The sequence below is a fragment of the Sapajus apella genome, unplaced genomic scaffold (genome assembly GCF_009761245.1).
Source record: "Sapajus apella isolate SASKATOON/1434 unplaced genomic scaffold, GSC_monkey_1.0 scaffold6, whole genome shotgun sequence".
In the NCBI taxonomy this organism is placed as follows: Eukaryota; Metazoa; Chordata; class Mammalia; order Primates; family Cebidae; genus Sapajus; species Sapajus apella.
Window position 1 is genome coordinate 11,324,474 of NW_022436946.1, and position 21,450 is coordinate 11,345,923.

The 21,450-nt window shown below is 39.2% G+C and overlaps 1 protein-coding gene across 1 annotated transcript; it reads right to left on the minus strand.

Annotated features, from left to right (window-relative positions):
* Positions 1–780: 780 nt before the first annotated feature.
* On the minus strand, positions 781–21,448 carry CCDC28A (coiled-coil domain containing 28A). The gene is given in 7 exon segments (XM_032274633.1): positions 781–1,345; positions 5,661–5,683; positions 9,494–9,648; positions 14,329–14,492; positions 18,818–19,017; positions 21,200–21,337; positions 21,339–21,448. Coding segments are annotated over 7 exon segments (822 nt in total). The 5' UTR covers positions 21,426–21,448; the 3' UTR covers positions 781–1,290.
* Between the last annotated feature and the right edge of the window lie 2 nt (positions 21,449–21,450).

Consider the following 21,450-nt stretch of genomic DNA (forward strand, 5'->3'; position numbering starts at 1 on the left):
CAGTCACTGAATTGTACACTTTAAAAGGGTACATTTTATGACATATGAATTATTGTTTCGATAAAGGTGTTTTTAAAAGGTGATAAAATGAATGTTTGAACATTACTGGTATCAACTATTGTGCTAAGCATCTTTTTTTTTTTTTTTTTGAGATAGAGTCTTGCTCTGTTCACCCAGGCTAGAGTGCACTGGCACAATCTCGGCTCACTGCAACCTCTGCCTCCTGGGTTCAAGCAATACACAAGTCTCAGCCTCCCAAGTAGCTGGGATTACAGGCACCTACCACCATACCCAACTAATTTGTGTGTATGTGTGTTTGTAGTGGAGATGGGGTTTCATCATGTTGGTCAGGCTGGTCTTGAACCCCTGATCCACCTGCCTCAGCCTCCCAAAGTGCTGGGATTAAAGGTGCGAGCCACCGCACCTGGCCTGTGCTAAGTATCTTACATGCACTTTTTCACTTACTCCCCATACAGCCACTACCAACTTGGTTACTGGCCTCATTTGCTAGATTGCCAAAAAAAAAAAAAAAAACCACCCAACCTGAGTAAATGTACATTAACACAAAGCTAAGGGGCAGAAGGGGGATTCAAGTTAAGGTCTAAGTAACTTTAAAGCTCACATTCTTTCATCATACCAGTATTTAAATATCTACAAGGCACAGAATTTGCAAGGAAGTTCTAGAACCTCAAATTTAACACAGTTTACTTTTAAGGATTGAACCCCTGTATTGCCCAGATTGAAGACTATATGTATTTCTTCAAAACAGACAACAGAGACTAACTTAAAACGATTACTTTATTAAAAAATAGCAAATTTCACAAACAGGTATTTAATTTCTCATCACTGGCCATTGGAAAACACATCAGCGTGTGTACTGATTGTCTAACGTAAACTGAAGCTGGGCTGCCACAAGACACCTGTGCATCACCAACTTGCAATCAACACTGGAATAAGTTTGGTGAGCTCGGGAAAGACAAATCCCTCAGCCCTGTCAAGAACATTAGTACAATGTATTTCAAGTATAATCCCGTAAGGCAACAATATGAAGCATAGCAGCACAATCTCTGCATCACATTTGCTGATTAAGCCTTCAAAAGGCCTAGGCCTCCAGTTACGGTGAATTACAGTGAGTCACATTTACTAAAAGAAGTATGTGAAAATGATCATTGCACTTGCACTTTAATTACTTTAATTCCTTGTGGAAGACGATTCTGCTACTGGATTTGGCTGGAAAAGTAAAGACTGCTGCTTCTCTTCAAATCACAAGAAAGCAAACTGCATTTCATTTTAGCTAGTAGAAGTATTTGGAACATCTTGTGCATCTGCCAAATGGAGTTTTTGTCTGGATTCATCAGTTAAGAAGATTTTCATTCTATAAGGGGTACTTCTTTTACATTTCTGAAAATTACATTCAGAAGCAAAGAGAAAGAGGTATTTAAAACAGAAATATGCTCTAAGGCAAAGCTCTGTGTTGCTACTGAGACACTAAGATGTGGTAAGACAATTTTTAAATGTAGTACATTATACTCTGTCTAGAATTTGAATACTTTTTTTTTTTTTAGTTTTAGAGACAGGGATTCACTCTGTTGCCCTGGCTGGAGTGCAGTAATATGTTCATACCTCAATGTAGCCTTGAACTCCTGGGCTCAAGCAATCCTCCCACCTCAGCCCCCCAAAGGCACATGTCAGCACACCTGGCTAATTTTTCCACACCTGGCTAATTTTTCCATTCTTGGTTAGAGATGGGGGTTCTCGCTATGTTGCCTAGGCTGGTCTTGAATTCCTGGCCTCAGGCAACCGTCCTGCCTTGGCCTCCCAAAGTGCTGGGATTACAGGTGTGAGCCACCACAACTGACCCAGAATTATTTTTAATGCATCAATAATCATAGTAAGGAGCTGATTAGAGACATATACGACAAGATGCTAGATTAAAAAAATATTTTGAGAAGACACCACTTTATCATCTTTGGGAAAACAATTCTGTGTACAAGTCCAAAAATAAAATCATTACAGGTCTAAAATCGTTTCTATAATTATCTTAATTGTTCCTCAAGAAGACTGGAAATAGGACAGGAATCTTGCATGTATTAGTCCTCCTTTCTTACAATCACCATCTTTCATTTTTCTCATTGACCTGTATTTATCCACCTGTCACTTATTTTTCAAGACCCAACTCAATGATATGAATATACTGAAAGCAACTAACTGCTTGCAGTACATGTATGGCAGAGGTTGCAAAAATGTACAGACATAAGCATTGCCGTCAGACATTCTTGTCCAGTGGCAAGGCTGAGATTTAACACATGTAAAAATCAACAGAAAATAAAATAATGCAGAACGCTAGGTTGAGGTACAAATGAAATTCTTTATGGAAATGGTCATCTTGAATGTAACTTTAGGAGAACAAGGAGGTGAGAGTAACTCTAGGTAGGAGGTACAGCCTGAACAAAGGCATTATGGTGAGAATGAACGTGATGTGCTCTTGGGCATCCAGAAAACCAGCCTGAGGGGAATGAAAAGAATGAAAAATATGTGATCCAATTATTAAGAACCTTTAAAAGGGTTAACATGGTTTTAAAAAATTGATAAAAAATAGAAATGACAGGAAGAAAGTGACGTTTCAGGAATATTAATTTTGTAGCAAGGTCTAAAGCTTAGAGCAACACCGTCCAATAGAAATACAATGCAGGCTGGGAGCAGGGACTCGCACCTGTAATCCCAGCACTTTGGGAGGCTGAGGCAGGAGGACTGCTTGAGCCCAGGAGTATGAGACCAATCTTGGCAACATAGCAAGACCCTGTCTCTTAAAAAAACAAATTAGCCAGGCATAAAGTATACCTGTAGTCCTAGCTACTCAGGAGGTTGAGGTGGGAGATCAACTGAGCCCAGGAGGTTGAGGCTGCAGTGAGCCATGATCATGTCACTGCACTCTAGCCTGGGTGATGGAGCAAGGCTCTGTCTCAAAAATAAATATATAATATTTTAAGAATTATTTCAACATGTAATCATTGTAAAAATTGAGATATTTTATGTTCTTTTAAAAATATTAAGTCTTTGAAATGTCTTAGTGGCTACTGCATGGAACAGTGCAACTCTAGAACTGGAACAGAAAATTGAAAAGGTATAGAAGCAAGTGATGAGGTCCTGGATTATGTAGAAAGTGAAGGAAGAATAAGAGCAGAACTGATGATACTGATGATGTCTGACAACTGTAAAGAAGAGATGGCACACAGACTTCATATCCATATCCAGGCTCAATGGCAGAGAATGCCATGCCTGATTAGCAGTGTCTGCCATGGTCCTTGAAAGCATTTGAAAATATTCTTGGAGACTGAATTGACAGAGGCAGTCATGACAGAGAGGGAAATTAGGAGGGGAGAGTGTAAGTACTGGGAGAACACCTATTACAGGTGAGGAAACTATGGTGGCCAGATTTTGTTCAAGGTTACACGGCTGCTTACCAAGCATTCCAAAGCCTACACTCTTGTATTATACAGGATATTCTGCTGCTTTGTTTGTGGTGGGTAAATTCCACCACAGATTGAGTCACAGAAAGTACTTAAAAAAAAAATTCTAAATGTTTAACAAAAAAAGGGCCGGGCATGGTGGCTCACACCTGTAATCCCAGTACTTTGGGAGGCCAGGGTGGGCGGATCACCTAAGGTTGGGAGTTCAAGAACAGCCTGGTCAACACTGTGAAACACCATTTCTATTAAAAATACAAGAATTAGCTGGGTGTGGTGGTGCATGCCTATAATCCCAGCTACCTAGGAGGCTGAGGCACAAGAATTGCTTGAACGAGGTGGAGGAGGTTGCAGTGAGCCGAGATCACGCTACTGCTCCAGCCTGGGTGACATAGCAAGACACATCTCAAAAAAAAAAAAAAAAGACACAAAGAAGGACAGGAGATATTTAAGTGTCATAGCAGAGAAAGAATATAAAGCATTGAAGGAATATAGTTAAAAAGAACTTTTTGCAAGAAAAGCCTCTTGATTAACTCAAATCTTATCCCTGTTTTAACTCTTTCTTGACAATGAAATATTACATTAATCTCTCCCCACAGTTTATGTAACACCTTATTTTCTTTCTCTTCAAAATGGGGGCATAACACCAACCACTTCCAAGTACGGCCAAATAAGATAATGAACAAAACCCTTTATGCAGTACTGAGAAAATAGTAAGTAATCATGAACAGTAGCTATTAATTGCCATTATAGAACTTGTATATACCTCCTGATTTCTTTTGCCTAGGCTGGAGTGCAATGGCACAATCTTGGCTCACTGCAACCTCTGCCTCCCAGGTTCAAGTAATTCTCCTGGCTCAGCCTCCTAAGTAGCTGGGATAACAGGTGCCTGCCACCATACCCGGCTAATTTTTCTATTTTTAGTAGAGACAGGGTTTCACAATGTTGGTCAGGCTGGTCTTGAACCCCTGACCTCAAGTGATTTGCCTGCCTCGGCTTCCCAAAGTGCTGGGATTACAGGCGTGAGCCACCATGCCTGGCCCTGATTTCTTAATTGTTGTTACTGCACAATTCAGCAGTTATTAACAGTATGAATATAATCTTATAGTAATAATTGTAATTTTTATATATATAGTTTGGAAATTTTCACATACACATCATCACATGTAGCAATTACCCCATATTACAGAGACCACTCTGAGATGTTAAACAGTTTGCCCAAGGTTACATTATCAAAATGTAGAACCAAATTTAAAACATCAAATCTCTACAACCAGTATCCTTTGTATCTTAATAACTGGTTCAAAGAAGGTATCTTCCCTCTCAAATTATTTTATGGGCCAGATCATTCCTCATTGTTCTTTTGTACCTTACCATTGTGCTTATTGTTATGTTCAAAAATACATTTTGAAAAGTTCTTAAGATAATTTCTCTAAATTGAAATGTCAAAACCTGAATATTCCACGTGTCTTGGTGATTTCTTTATGCTAATCCTGTAATACACTAACTACATTTAATTATGAAATGTCATTTCACAAACTGTGTAAGCATCCCCCAAAGGCTTCATTTTAATAATATCTAGTTTTCAATTTTAGTCACCTAAAATTTCCTATGTGATGATATTAAATTAGGTATACTAGATTATCTCTGAATATCTCACTGCCACTTAGCCTCAGAATCTAAGCTTCAGAATAACTTATATAGCAACTAACCTAATCCTCAAGTCTCATGATGAAAAATAATAATTTGTCTTAAACATTCAAAAACAGTACAAAACAAAGCAGAACAAACCAGAAGCAAAATTTCAGCGTAGAAAACAACAAGAAAATTCCATTTGGAACCCAAAGTGGGCAGGGAATGGTGCCTCACCCCTGTAATCCCAGAACTTTGGGAGGCTGCAGTGGGAAGACTGCTTCAGCCTGGGAGGCTGAGACTGTGGTGAGCCGTGATCATGGTACTGCACTCCATTCTGGGCCATGGAGTGAAACCCTGTTTCTAAGAAAAAAAAAAAAGAAAAAAGAGAAAAGAAAAGAGCAAAGAAAGGAAAGAAAACCAAGGAGGAAGACTGATACCTCTAGTGAATACTCTTTTTTCACGTATCTAAATAACACATCTTTCTAAAACTTGATTGAGACTATTCACCAGAAATTATAAGTTGTAAACTTTTCACTGTTGAGAGTAGGCAAAGGATACATGGAAGAATTCAATTCTTCTAACTGCAAAACAAAGAAACAAATTTATTTTTAATTTTTATATGATCAATATAAACAGTTGTTAACTATTTGTTTTTAAATACATTATTTTTTCATTTAAGCTTTCTTGTGTTGGGTACAATGACTCGTGCTTATAATCCTGGCACTTTGAGAGGCCAAGGCAGGAGAATTGCTTGAGCCCAGGAGCTCCAGGCCAGCCTGAGCAAGATGGTAAGACCTCACCTCTAAAAAAAAAAAAAAAAAAAAAAAAAAAAAAAAAAAAAAAGCCAGGCATGGTGATGCACACCTGTGGTACAGCTAGTCAGGAGGCTGAGGTGGGAGGATTGTTTGGACCCAGGAGTTTAAGGCTGCAGTGAACTCTGTTAGTGACACTGCACCCCAGCCTGGGCAACAAAATGAGATTCTGTCTCAGGAAAAAAAAAAAAAAAAAAAAAAAGCTTTCTTTAAATGAAAAGGCAGGGTACGAAAAAAAAAACTTTCAAAAAATTTTCAGGCCGAAAAATTCCTTTTTGCAAAAATAATTATAAAGTAGCATTAACATGTATGAAACATGAATATGAGAAGAGAGGCCAGGCATGGTGGCTCTTGCCTGTAATCCCAGCACTTTGGAAGGCTGAGGGGAGAGGATTGCTTGAGCCCAGGAGTTCAAGACGAGCCTGAGCAACATAACAAAACCCTGTCTCTACAAAAAAATAGAATATGAGGACAGATGATAAAAACTGGAGTTTTATAAGTATTTCTAAAACTAGGCATAATAACAGTCATCTCTAATAACAGTTTTTAAAAGAAAAAAAAGTTGCCATTTTAATGATCAAAATCTTTAAAACTATCATAGATTGCAAGATTTCATGTCACTCAGTTTTCTATTGAGGTAGAATTTATCTCGAGTTGTCTTAGGCAGTTTGGGCTGCTATAACGAACGCCATAAACTGGTGGCTTATAAACCATAGCAATTGACTTCTCATAGTTCTAAAGGGTGGAAAGTCCAAAACTAACGAGCTAGCAGATCTGACATCTGGGGAAGGCATGAACCTCTTCCTGGTTCATGGAACAGGAAGGTTTTCTCCCGGTGTCCTCACATGGTAGAAGGGATAAGGGGTTTCTCTCGGGCCTTTTTTATAAGGACATTAATTACATTCCTGCCCGAATCACCTCCCAAAGACCCCATCTCCTCCTACCATTACCTTCTAAGTTAAGATTTCAACATACGCTTTCTGGAGAGGACATAAACATTCAGACCACAGCATTTTTATCTTACAGAAGGAAAAATCTGAATTACAAAAATATGTTAACTAAATGGCTCAGTGTTGCTCAGTTATAACCCAAATGTAGACCCTGAACTCAACGAAGGCTTTCTGGTTTCAAATGTAGTGTTCTTTTCACTATACCATGGTTATTCTCCTAAATGTATAGCAAATTATATTTCTATCTGTTAAGAGGAAAAAAAACATAAAACATGAACTGGTAAGGCTGGGCACTGTGGTTCACACTTGTAATCCCAGCACTTGGGGAGGCCAAGGTGGGTGGATCACTTGAGTTCAGGAGTTCGAGACCAGACTGTACAACATGGTGAAACCCCATCTCTACTAAAAATACAAAAATTAGCCAGGTATGGTGGCTTGTGCCTATAGTCCCAGCTACTTGGGGGTGCTCAGGCAGGGGGACTGCTTTGAGTTCAGGAAGTTGAGGCTGCAGTGAGCCGAGATGGCACAATTGCACTCCAGCGTGGGTGACAAAGTGAGATCCTGTCTCAAAAAAACAAACAATGAACTGTAAATGAAAAGACTTGCAAGACTGAATATGACAGACTTAAAATACAAAGATTATAGACTGGAAATAGTGAAAGTGTTGGCATACAAGTTCCCTCACATTTACTTATTCAGAAGAGAGAAAAACAGTAGAAATTAACCCTTTTTGTTAATAGGGAATCTAAAACTAAAGTGTATTCAATTTTTATTTATTTTAGTTCCAAAAAAATTTAGAGGCAATTTCAATTAACATTTCTCAGTGTAACAATCATACCTTGGCCGGGCATGGTGGCTCACACCAAGTGTAATCCCAGCACTTTGGGAGGCCGAGGCAGGTGGATCACCTGAGGAGAGGAGTTCGAGACCAGCCTGGCCAACATGGTGAAACCCCATCTCTTATTAAAAAAAGAAAAAAAAAAGTTTAAAAATAAATAATAAAAAAAAGCCAATCACACTTCGTGTTATGTGCTAAACTGTGTACCCTCCAAAATTCATGTTTCAGTCCTCACCCCCAGTATCTCCAAATGTAAGATTTTTTTTTTTTTTTTTTTTTTTTTTTTTTTTTTTGAGACAGAGTCTCACTCTGTCGGCCAGGCTGGAGTGCAGTAGTGCAATCTCGGTTCACTGCAACCTCCGCCTCCTGGGTTTGAGTGATACTCCTGCTTCAGCCTCCTGAATAGCTTAGATTACAGGTGTACACCACCACACTGAGCTAATTTTTGTATTTTTAGTAGAGATAGGGTTTCACTGTGTTGGTCAGGCTGGTCTCGAACTCCTGACCTTGGGTGATCCACCCACCTTGGCCTCCCAAAGTGCTGGGATTACAGGTGTGAGCCACTGCACCCAGCCTGAATGTGAGTAGATTTGAAGACAAGGGTTTTAAACAGGTAATTAAGTCACAATGAGGTCATTAGGGTGGGCCCTCATCCAATGTGACTGGCAGGAAAAGCAAAGTTGGACACTTGGCATAGAGGAAGAAGCCATGTGAACCTGACGGCTACCTACAAACTGAGAGACCTCAGAAAAAAACAAATCTGCCAACTTGAGCTCCAACTTTTAGCCTCCAGAATTGTAAAAAAATTAATTTCTGTTGTTAAAGCCACCCAGTCTGTGGTACTTTGTTTTGGCAGCCCTAGCAAAGTCATACATATGGCAGTGTACTAAATTAGCAGAAACACCAAATGTAGTTCTCTATTTAAAAACAAGTAACCACCACCTGAGTAAATAACACAAAATGTATTATCATGTCAGAAAAGGTCTTTTTGACTACTATCCTCTATATCTTAAGATTTTATTATATCTGTACAGAAGCAAATGTTTTGCTTTCAGATTTGCCAGTATCTGTATTCTGGGAATACATGCTTAGATGTAAATATGATAACTTCCTTGGAATATGTTTCTTTTAAAAAAGAGGAAAGTTTTTACAACATGTATGAACCTTGAACATTAAATAAAATTATCCACTTCGGCTGGGCGAGGTAGCTCACGCCTGTAATCCCAGCACTTTGGGAGGCCGAGGTGGGCAGATCACGAGGTCAAGAGATGGAGACCATCCTGGCAAATGGTGAAACCCCATCTCTACTAAAAATACAAAAATTAGCTGGGTGTGGTGGCATATGCCTGTAGTCCCAGCTACTCGGGAGGCGGAAGCAGGACAACTGATTGAACCCAGGAGGCAGAGGTTGCAGTGAGCCGAGATTGCGCCACTGCGCTCCAGCCTGGTGCCTGGTGACAGAGCGAGACTCTGTCTCAAAAAAAAAAAAAAAAATTATTCACTTAGGCCACATACTGTATAATTCCATTGATATGAAATGTCCACAATAGGCAAATCCATAAAGGCAGAAAGTAGATTAGGGGTTGCTAGGGGATGGGGAGAGGAGAGAATGGAGAGGTACAGGGTTTCTTTTTGGGGTGGTGAACATGTTCTGCAGTTCAACAGCAATCTGCACAACATTGTGAATATACTAAAAACCACGTAATTGTATAAATTAAAATAGTTCAAAAGCTAAATTTTTTGCAATAAAAAATATTTTTTAAAAGAACAAAGCAAAAGAATGATACTTACATCTGAAAGCAGCCTATCCAGATTGGAGTCACTGGCTGTTTTTCTCTTATCCTCAGGAAGCTCCTCTAACTCCCCATAGAGCTCCAGATTCAAGCGAGCTAATTTCTCCTGCATTCCCCGAACATGTTCCATCTGTTCAATGGAACATTCATTTCCTTGGGAACATTCCAGAACATTAATAATCATTAGGGCAGTTCAAAATAACAGCCTTGAGTCAAAACACTTAAACTCTAGGCCCTCTAAAAGAAACAAGTTTTCTTTCTTCTGTAAATTAGATAATCATTAATATTTTCTGTGTTTAATAACAAATCAAATTGCTGACCAGGAAAACAATGACCAACCTAAGAAATGACCTTGAGTATTGAAGCAAATCATATAGGAAATATTTCTTTTTAAAAAGCAAAATCAGGCTGTGCATGGTGGCTTGTACCTAAAATCCCCACACTTGGGAGGTTGAGGCAGTAGGACTGCTAGAGCCCAGGAGTTCAAGACCAGCCTGGGCAACATGGTTAGACCCTACCTCTAAAAAAAATTTAAAAAGAAACACATTAGCTAGGCGTGGTGGCACATGCCTCTGGTCACAGCTACTCGGAAGACTGAGGCAGGAGGATTACTTGAGCCCAGCCAGCACGTGAAGGTGGCAGTGAGCTGTGTTCAAGCCACTGTACTCCAGCCTAGGTGACAGAGCGAGATCCTGTCTCGAAAAAAAAAAAAAAAAGAAAAGAAAAATCAAAATCATCCCTTAAGTAGAGAAAATATATTTTCTTCAACAGTAATATGTAAAAGCAAAACAGCACCATTTAATCATGTCCAGTTTGACATGATTGAACTGAGTGACCCCACATTTTATAATAATTTGAGTGAAATTAAGAATTCTAGGCTGGGCTGGGCACAGTGGCTCATGCCTGTAATCCCAGCACTTTGAGAGGCTGAGGTGGGCGGATCACTTGAGGTCAGGAGCTGGAGACCACCAGCCTGGCCAACATAGTGAAACCCCATCTCTACTAAAAATACAAAAAATCAACTGGGCATGGTGGTGGGTGCCTGTAATCCCAGCTTCTTGGGAGGCTGAGGCAGGAGAATCGCTTGAACCCAGAAGGTGGAGGTTGCAGTGAGCCAAGATCGTGCCATTGTACTCCAGCCTGGTAACAGAGTGAGAACTCTGTCTCAAAAAAAAAAAAAAAAAAAAAAAAAAAAAAAAAAGGGAAGAGTTTTAGGCCCAGTGAGGTGGCTCACGCCTATAATCCCAGCATGATGGGAAGCCAAGGCTATGGATCACTTGAACCCATGTGTTCGACACCAGCCTGGGCAACATGGTAAAACCTCATCTCTACAAAAATACAAAAAATTAGCCAACTAGCCAGGCGTGGTGGCACATGCCTGTAATCCCAGCCACTTGGGAGGCTGAGGTGGGAGGAGCACATAAGCCTGCGGAAGTTGAGGCTGCAGTGAACCATGATCACACCACTGCACTCTAGCCTGAGTAAGAGAGTGAAACCCTGTCTCAAACAAAAAAAGAAAAGAGTTCTGGCTGGGCACAGTGGCCCATGCCTCTAATCGTTAACACTTTGGGAGGCCAAAGTGTAAGAACTGCTTGAGTCCAGGAGTTCAAGATCAGCCTGGGCAACATGGTGAAACCTCATCTCTACAAAAAAAAATACAAAAATTAGCCGGTGTGGTGGTGTGTGCCTGTAGTCCCAGATACTTGGGAGGCTGAGGTAGGAGGATGGCTTGAGCCCAAGGAGGCCAAGGCTGCAGTGAGCTGTGATCGTACCACTGCACTTCAGCTTGGGTGACAGAAAGAGACCCTGTCTAAAAAAAAAAAAAAAAGTTCAATAATGACTTCAAATGTGAATCATTTTGCCAACCAACTATGTATTCTTCCTTTAAGAAATCTAAATGAAAAGATTTATGAAGCATGAAAAGTGTTATGAAGCATGAGCAACACCATGTAGTATTTTCATTGTTACACAGTTGTCAAGACAACTTAACTGCTAATGGATAGGTCTTACATTACGTACTGACCAAGAGTCCTCCGAAGTGACATTATCTGCCCAGAGCAACTAATTTATACACAAAACGTATGATCTTTTCCTTCAATTTTAAGTACAGACTCTGCAATCCCTTGATAGTATATTTTTTTCCAAAAAAAAAAAACCTTTATCTTTTTCCTAAAGGTACCACAAAGGTAAAATATACCTCAGCTAAAGTTGAAGTACATATCCTGAATATGAATTAATACAAATTATACTAGTTTCCTCTAGCCAGCTTTATAACATTTTTATAAATGGCCCATAGTACATTATATTAAGGACTACTAATGTTGAAGCTAGTTATAGGTCTCTCAAAATCCTCCTTTCTTCATAGTAAAATGTCATATTTCCTCTATTTTAGTAATGTTTTTCAACATTAGTAACTTGGAAGGTCAAGTGGAAAAATCAGAAATATCTCCAGGCATGTGTTTGTGTGTATGTTTGTGTGTATGTATGCAAATGTACAGTAAAAATATAAAGAGGTAGAAATCATAGGGGAAAAGATGGGAATCAGAGGACGGATCTAGGTGACCTACCATGAGAACAACAGAAGCTTCAGAGGCGAAAACAGAAGCTTCAGAGGCGAAAACAGAAGAGATGGAAGAGAAATAATAAACGATAGAAAATATGTTACGTGACATGAAAGATGAGTCAGCAGATATGAAGGGCTCACTGATTCCCAGGCAGATTGATGAGAAAAGACACAGTCCTAGGCATATCCTGGAAAATGCCTAACCTTTAAAGATAAAAGACAAACATCTTTTAATCATCAAGACAGAAAAATATAAATTACCTGGTAAGAAAGAATCTCACTGGCAATGGAATTCTCATCTGCAATACTTCTATTATAAAGAGTAATCAGTAGGATAACAGACAAAGACAAGAAAGACAAAGACTTCAATCCCAAAACACAAAGGCAACATAGAGTAGGGGAGGAATGGTGCTGGGAAAAAGCAAAGGCATGGAAGTGGTCCCAAGATTCCATCTCAAGGGTAGGAGGGAAGAAGGGAAGAGAGGGGAAGTGAAAGTATTCTGAAGATACCGCCTCACTGGGGGGGGCTAAAGCAAGGAGGTAGGGGTACAATAAAGTATTTTTGTGACATAAATAATGTAAAAGTACATTACATCTTTTCAGTATTCTTTTTAAATATTAACATAACCAAGGCTGGAAACCCAGAAACTATGAAAGAAAAGATACAGACATGTTTGACAATGCAAAAAGTAAAAGCTTTTACAAGGTTAAACATAGCATAAAAAATGCACAGACAGAATAAATTCAGTAAACAAAAATAAATACATAACAGAGGTCAGAGGGCTAGTATCTAAAACACAAAGGGCTCTTTATAAGGGACAATGAAAGGATAAATAACCAAGTAGAAAATTGAGGAAAGGTCTTGAAAAGGACCTACCAAACAATCTAGCAAACACACATGGATCTTCAAACTCAACTGTAATAAAAGACATCTCACTTTACACCGAGAGACTGGTAAAAATTAGAAGACAAATAATACCTACAGCTTGGTGGGAATTCGGGGAAAAATGTTCTTTCAGAAATTGTTGATGGAACCTAGAAGTGCAGTATTTTTTTTTTTTTTTTGCAAAGCAATCTGTATACTTCTATTAAAATTACATATATGCTTTCACCCAGCAATCCCACTCATGAGACTCAATCCCGAAAGGATAAAAGCACAGGCCTAAAGATATATGTAAAATGATGTTCACTACACCATTGTGTTTGGTGGCTCAAAATGAGAAACAAAGTAATGCCTTTCAATAGGGACATGGTTGAATAAACTAGAATATATTCACAACTTGGAATATTATGTTGCCATTAAGAACTAGAGCCATCTGAGGTGCATTAGAGAGAGTTCCATCAGATACTCTTTATGCAGGAAAGCAAGATACAGAATATCTTATATAAGATACCATTTGTATTAAATAATGAAAATAAAAATATGAAAAGATATATACCTGGATTGTTAACAAATGGTTGGGATGAGGGGAAGTGGAAGTAGCAGAAGGGAGGAGGGAGGGAACGGGGAAGTCAAGTAAGAAAAACATGGGGAAGGAAAAAAATATTAAAAAGAATCAATATGTATGTGGACATTTACTCATTTGTATAAAATTATGCATCTTCTAAAAATTGGAGAAGTTAAAACATTTGTTTAAAAGATTATATACATTCAATATTGAAATTGCTTTTTAAAATATTGGGAAATAATTTTATCGTTAGAAAAAGCTTACAAATAAAGTGTCAAACTGCACATTAAAAATCTGACTATATATTTTGTGAACTCTGTGTATATCAAAAAATACCTGTTCAGAATTTTTAATGGGACAATCAGTTAACTATCCTTATGTCTTCATGAAGAAAACAAGAAAACTGGATTCTTTTAAATTCTAACTTTAAATCAGGAACCCTGGGCAAGAAACAAGTTTAAGCATAAGATGGTAAGGGAAAATAATCTTGATACTTTCAAAATGAAGATACTAAGTCTACAATATTTTAACTGACCAAGACTGTCCCTCTTATTGGTTAAATGTGCAAGACACTTACTTCATAATAGCAATCCTACTTTGACTTTCAACTAACCCTTCCTCTTAAAAATAACTTTTTCCCAGAAGTTTTAGAAGGCAAATTATATTCTAAGACAAAATCTAGGATGATTGCCTTTTATGCCTGTGGGCTATTTTTTTCTTAAGAAAGAAACTGACACTTTGAAAAGGAGAGTAAAATATACACAGAAAATAGGTTGCAAACATCGTAGAGAAAAATACAGTAGAGAAACATCTATTGCTTACCAAAGGCTTGAAGTTTTCCAGAGTGGAAATCATTCAAAAGACTTAGCAGCCCTCTCTCCATCTCCTGAACATCTGAGACATCTGTGAGGAAGGAGTGCTGAATCGGAGTTGACTGGGTGCCTTTTCCCTCTCCACCCTGAGGTTTGGTCTTCTCTTTCATCACTCTGTAAATACGATGCAATTAACACTAATTCTATCTTTTTAAGCTATTTTAGATTAATTTTTTAGTGAAGTAAATGAAATTTCCCTTAAAAGCAATAAATCAAATAAAGTCAATACTAAATAAAACTAGAAACTCCAAGCCAGAAAACAAAAGAAAAAACAGGTTGTACTTGGGAGGCTGAGGCAGGAGAATCATTTGAACGCAGGAGGCAGAGGTTGCAGTGAGCTGAGATCACGCCACTGCACTCCACCTGGGCAACAGAGTGAGACTCCATCTCAAAAAAAGAAAAAACAGGTTGTGAAAAACCTCAAACAAATGTATAAAATATTACTATGAAGGCATATAAAAAGTTTGATTAATACATTTATATAATATGCTAATTCTTTGGACTGCAGAAAAGAAAATTAAAGTCTTTATTATCCTATGCTTTACATTTCATTTCTCAGTAAAACATATTACATCTTTCCCTTCTAAACATTATTTGTTCCTTGAACTATCAGTAGTTCTACAAGTGGTTATAGGGTCCCTACTCTGTAGCTGACATTATAAACAAATGCCCAGTCTAAGAAGGGAAGATATTTAAATTCATAATCACTATGTAATGGAATGCTAAAAACTTGTTATCCTTGACTCCTCCAACTTCCTAAGGCTCCAACATGCAGTCATGAAGTCCTATCAATTCTACCTACAAAACATCTAATTTCTCCAGTTTTCTTTCTCCCCTGCCACCATTCCATCTCTTAACCAAACAGCTTCCCAACCAGTCTCCCTATCTCGGTGTGTGATCCCTGATCCTCCTCTCTCCCTTTTTAGAAATGGGCAGCCAAGTCCATTTCTAAAAAGAAAAATCAGATTATATAATTTGCTTAATTAAAAATGCTTCAGTAGGCCGGGCATGGTGGCTCATGCCTGTAATCCCAGCACTCTGGGAGGCCCAGGTGGGGGGATCATCTGAGATCAGGAGTTCAAGACCAACATGGCCAAGATAGCGAAATCCTGTCTCTACTAAAAACACAAAAATTAGCCAGGTGTGGTGGCGCACACCTGTAGTCCTAGCTACTCAGGAGGTGGAGGCAGGAGAATCCCTTTGAACCCAGGAGGCGGAGGTTGCAGTGAGCTGAGATCACACCACTGTACTCCAACCTGGGTGACAGAGTGAGAATCTGTGTCAAAAAAAAAAAAAAAAAAAAAAAGCAGCAGCTTCAGTAGCAGCTTTGCATTGCCTGCTGAATATAATCTTATATCCCTAAGAAACCCTATTCTCCCTGTTTATGCTGTAGCCACTGAGTCTCTTTAGTTTCCTAGAAATCCATTCTCTTATCTTCTTACATGCTAATCCTCTGCCTACATTAGCATCCTTCCACTTACTGCCATCTTTGCCAGGATGCCTCCCACACATCTTCAAGTCTCAGTTTAAATGTTATTTCCTCAGGAAGGCCTTTTCGGAACCCCTACACTAAATCAGTCCTTATTACACATGTCTGGCATATATCAGGCTCTCAAATATTTGAGTGATGATGTTACACACACTGCGATATAGGAAGAGAGAGAAAGAGCAGTTCGCTCAGCCTGGGGCCAACCAGAGAAGGCTTCCTGCAAGTGATAAGTGAACGAAGGCTTAAAGAACAAGTAGGGGCTAAACTGCCAAAATGGGAGAAGGAGTAATTTATCTTTATAACCCAATGCACACTACAAATCCTGACACGGAAGTATATTCAGTACTCAACTTTAACATAATGCTGAATGAAGACATCTTCCCACAGCTGTCCTCACCATAATAAGGACACACACATACACACACACACGCCCAGGGAATGCAGGGGAGGGGGCACACAAGAAAGAGACTAATATTGTTTTTTGTTTGTTTTTGAGATGAAGTCTCACTCTGTTGCCCAGGCTGGAGTGCAGTGGCATGATCTCGGCTCACCACAACTCTGCCCTCTGGGTTCAAGTGATTCTCCTGCCTCAGCCTCCAGAGTAGCTGGGATTACAGATGCGCACCATGGCACCTGGCTAATTTTTTTTGTATTTTTAGTAGTGACAGGGTTTCACCATGTTGGCCAGGCTGGTCTTGAACTCTTGACCTCAGGTAATCCACCCACCTCGGCCTCCCAAAGTGCTATGATTACAGGCATGAGCCACCGCCCCCAGCCAAAGCAACTAATACTCCTAACATGAAAGAAGTTTAGAATATGTACATTGTTGACAGTAGGTCAATAATAGTTCTTCCCAAAGCAAGGTCTGCATTTTATATATATTACATACATTATGTAATACCTTGTTACTCAAAGTACTGTCCATGACCCATAGAAGCAACCTCACTTGTGAGCTTCTTAGAAATGCTCATCTGAAGTCCCCTCCCACACTGATGTGGAATCTGTATTCTAAAAAAAATCCCTGAGAGATCCATATTCACATTTAAAATCTGACATAAACTATTATAGAATGTGAAGTTTCAGCATGACAAATGTATTTTTTCCTCTCAAATTTGGAAGAGTTCTCCAAGTAAAGGTTTCACATCAGTATATCATTTAACAACCCTCTCAGAAAACAAGCACAAAAGATAAAACAAAAATTTGTTTATTCCTGCCTCAATGTTATGTCACACTCTTACTTTATGTTAACACAATTCAACAATAAAAAAGCACATAATGAAATTGTACTATGTGCAAAGCCCCACTGTAAGTGCTGTCAGGCACACAACGATGATGCATATAGTCCCAGTCCTCAGGAAGCCTACATCTAGAAGACAGTGTGGAAATTAAACCACCAGTAAAAACGACAATGACACAACGAAACTGCTTTTAAAAATATAGAGAAAGGAGTGATTATTTTAAAAATCTCTTGGTTTTCTTTTTCTACCAACTATAAACTTATTCAAAATCTGACTTTAAATTAAACTCCTCCATGAGGAAAACCCCTTTTCATTCTGAAACTTTATTCAAAGGAAACCCTCAAAACTCTTGTTTATCATTTGGTGCTCATTGGAATACTTCTTCCAAATGTTCTCTTGTCTTTGGCTATATCCCTTCTGCTTCCATAAAGAGAGATTATCATCAAGGCAGTAATCTCATCTTTTATTAGGTATAAACACAGCAGCTATAGAATGCAACAGGCATTTCCTTAACTAACTCAGCAGGATGAGTTTGGATGTGAGTAAATTTATTTAATAATTAGAAAGAAGAGCTGGGTGTGGTGGCTCATGCCTGTAATCCCAGCACTTTGGGAGGCTAAGGCGGGCAGATCATGAGGTCAGGAGATCGAGACCATCCTGGCTGACATGGTGAAACCCCATCTCTACTAAAAATACAAAAACAAAAAATTAGCCAGGTGTGGTAGCCAGCACCTGTAATCCTAGCTACTTGGGAGGCTCAGGCAGCAGAATCACTTGAACCCGGGAGGCACAGGTTGCAGTGAGCTGAGATTGTACCACTGCACACCAGCCTGGGCAATACAGTGGGACTCCATCTTAAAAAAATAAAAAAGACTGACATTATACGACACTTTTTTCTATAAAGCTATAATCTTTCCTTCCAAATACCTAATACTACAAAATACTTACATATATGTAACAGTAACATATAATATAAACTTGTCACTTCTATTTCCTTTAAATATCCTGGATGCAAATGATGTTCACCAAATATAAATAATGATTATTTCTAGATGTTAGAATTTTTGCATTTTGAATTTCTTTTTTCCTGTGTTTGAATTTTTATAAAAAACAAATTATTTATGCAAAACAATGACATCATTATTTTTTTTTTACATAAAAACTGCAAGCTCGGTGTGGTGGCACACACCTCCTGTCACAGTCCCTCAGAAGGCTGAGGAAGGCGGATCCCTTGAGCCCAGAGGTTCAAGGTTGGCCTGGGCAACACAGTGAGACCCCATATTTAAAATATATACATATGTAAAATTAAAAATAAATTTTAAAAAACTACCAAGGCACAAACACTCAGCTTAGTGAAGAGAGGGGGGGAGAGAGAGAGAGAGAGAGGAAAAAACAAAAAACCCTACTGACTGTATTTCACCTTTTCACTTTTCCCATTTCTGACTAGTTCACCAACATGGTCAACAAGTTTTCTTGTTCTGTATATTTTAATATGAGACAAAGTAAGGGCCTTCAAACCAATACTTCATTTTGCATTTTCTAATCTCTATACACAGTAACTTTCATATATTTTTCTTCTAAATCACACATAATAGATGCCTCGACTGTTTCAAAAGTCAAGCCAAGACTAAAAAAATGTTTTAAGAAGTAGCTGAGTCAGGATTTACGTTAGCGACATTTTACCATGAACATGTAAAAAGAAGAAAATTCACCTTTTTAACTTTGGCCGCTGTGAAGCTGCCTGTGATGCAGGATTGGAAAACCCTGTGCTTTTACTCACTGGAATGGCATTTTTTTTGGCATTGACAACCTGAGTACAGTGGGCACTAAAAGACTTAGGACTCCTCCTCTTCACTTTCCGCTCTTCCATTGTTTTAAGTTCCTTATTGCACCACGGCCAGCTTCTTAAGACCTAAGTAAGGAAATACAACAATTATATATGTATACTATACTATACAAACATGGAAGAAATTGAAAGACCCATTTCACAGGTCAAAAGAGGATCAAGAATTCCAGAGGGCACAAGAAGTTAGAAAATGGGTCTCTTAAGTTTAATCTACTCTACTATGTACCCGTAAGCCCCCAGCAAAATTGTCTGGTAGACAAGTTTTTTGTTAGTTTGTTTTTGACATTTCTTTATTCCCTCATCCTACAAATATTTACTGATTCTCTTCCACAAGCCAGACCTATTGTGGGTACTGGGGAGATGGCACTGAACAAAACAAAGTCCTTGCCCTCAAGAAGCTTACATTTTACAAGGGGAACAATATATAAACAATAAACAAATGATTCACGTAATATTCCCAGCCTGATTCAAGCTTCAGATGGCCTTTAGGTCTCTCTTCCAAAATGTATGCTCGAGAAGAACCAACCAGATTCAAACAGATGTAAAATTGTCAGGGGGATTTTGCTAGCATTTTAAAAAGCAACTAGAAGCCTTAGTTCAAGCACTAAACAGAAACTCAGTTTCTAGCTAGGGCTAATACTAATTCTAGTTTGGTAATCAAGTGAAGTTCTAGAAAATCAAACTTGTTCGTTGCCTATTTTGAATACGCCTTCTCTAACCATTTCCAAACAAACATGAATTTTATGATATATATTTGGTTTTGTTATCAAAAAAGTTAACAATGTGAAGTTACAGAGGGCCCTTCCATGGGGAACATGTGTAAGGCCTCCTGTCTATCTCTATACAGTCCCCTTACTTTATGTATTAATCAGCTCTGTTTTTCTAACATCCATCTATTTTAAAATACCCTTCCATATTTTATTTGTGCATAATGTTAAATTTTTCTTCATTATTTCATGTATCATAAGATGAAGAATTTATATGGCTATCTACCTCATCAGACTAAATTGTCTTAAGAAACATTAGGCTGTATTTTGCATGTTGTGTTTAATTTAAGCATGCCATGACCATTCAAAAAGATTCAAACCCATTGCTGTCGCTTACAATAATTATTTGAGAAATTTAATGAAAATAGATTTTTTTTTTCTTTTGCCTGGACTCAGCGCCACTGGCACTGGAATTGAAACCAGTGACCTTAAATTGGCTGACGCTAGACAATCACAACTGAAGCTACAATACCTCCAAAGAAGAGCTTTCTGGGAAAGGCTCCAATGCCCCGTCTCTAATCCCAGATACCAATTGTAAATCCACTTAAACCTCGGCTAACAATTTTTCTTTTAAGAAGCATTCTTGGGCCGGGAGCGGTGGCTCACGCCTGTAAATCCAGCACTTTGGGAGACTGAGGCGGGCGGATCATGAGGCCTGCAGATCGAGACCACCCTGGCCAACATGGTGAAACCCCCGTCTCTACTAAAATACAAAAAATTAGCCAGGCGTGGTGGTGCACGCCTGAAGTCCCAGCTACTCGGAAGACAGGCAGGGAATCGCTTGAACCAGGGAGGCGGAGATTGCAGTGAGCCGAGATCACGCCACTGCACTCCAGCCTGGCGACAGAGCGAGACTTCGTCTCAGGAAAAGAAAAAAAAAAAAAAAAAAAAAGCATTTTTGGTAGCAGAACAGTAATTCTGGGGTTGTTTCAACATGAAGCACAAATTAAATAGAACTTTGAAAGATGACTGAATAGAGACGATGGGTTATTAGTTCTCTGAAGAGGCAAGGATCTGTAAAAACTTACGATACGCGTAAACACGCTGGCCTGAAATTTAACGATGCTAATACACACTTGGTGGCACAAGAAAAAAAAATCTAGGAAGTAAAGCAATGCAAGTAGACTAATGTAGGCTTAAACCACAATGTTCTGGGGAGCCAGCACTCGCGATTTACTCGTTTTTGTAAAGTCACATCTGTCACAAGAGCACCGAAACCCTTCTTGTATATTAAACAGCAAAGAATGTTTTAAAGAAGGCTTAAGTAAACTGCTCATAGTTACTTATTCACACGCTGGTTTTAAGTGCCAGATCTTGCCTCCAAGCAGGACCACTGGGGATCCCTCTTGACATCACTTCATTCCCCTTCCCCAATCTGCCGAAGCGATGACCCTTCACCGCCCGGTACCCAGCAGTGACCACAGAGGTGGGAAGGGCCTAAAGGGGCAGGTTGCAGAAGTTTCTTTGCTTCCACTACATACCTGAAGAAGGGGATTGGGGCCCCCTTCCGCAACGCGCAAAGACCCGACAGCTTCAGACGCCACCGCCGCAGCCCCAAGTAGGGCCCCGGTCACATCCCGGGACCCGCGCCTCCGCAGCTCCCTTTGTTTACGGAAGTGACATAAGGAGGCGGAGCCTCCATGCCCCAGGCGAGAGCCCCGCCTTTTCCTGCTCCCCCATTGTCGCTTGTGTCTCCGCCCTTGGCATTTCATTGCTTCTCCTGTCCTGCCTT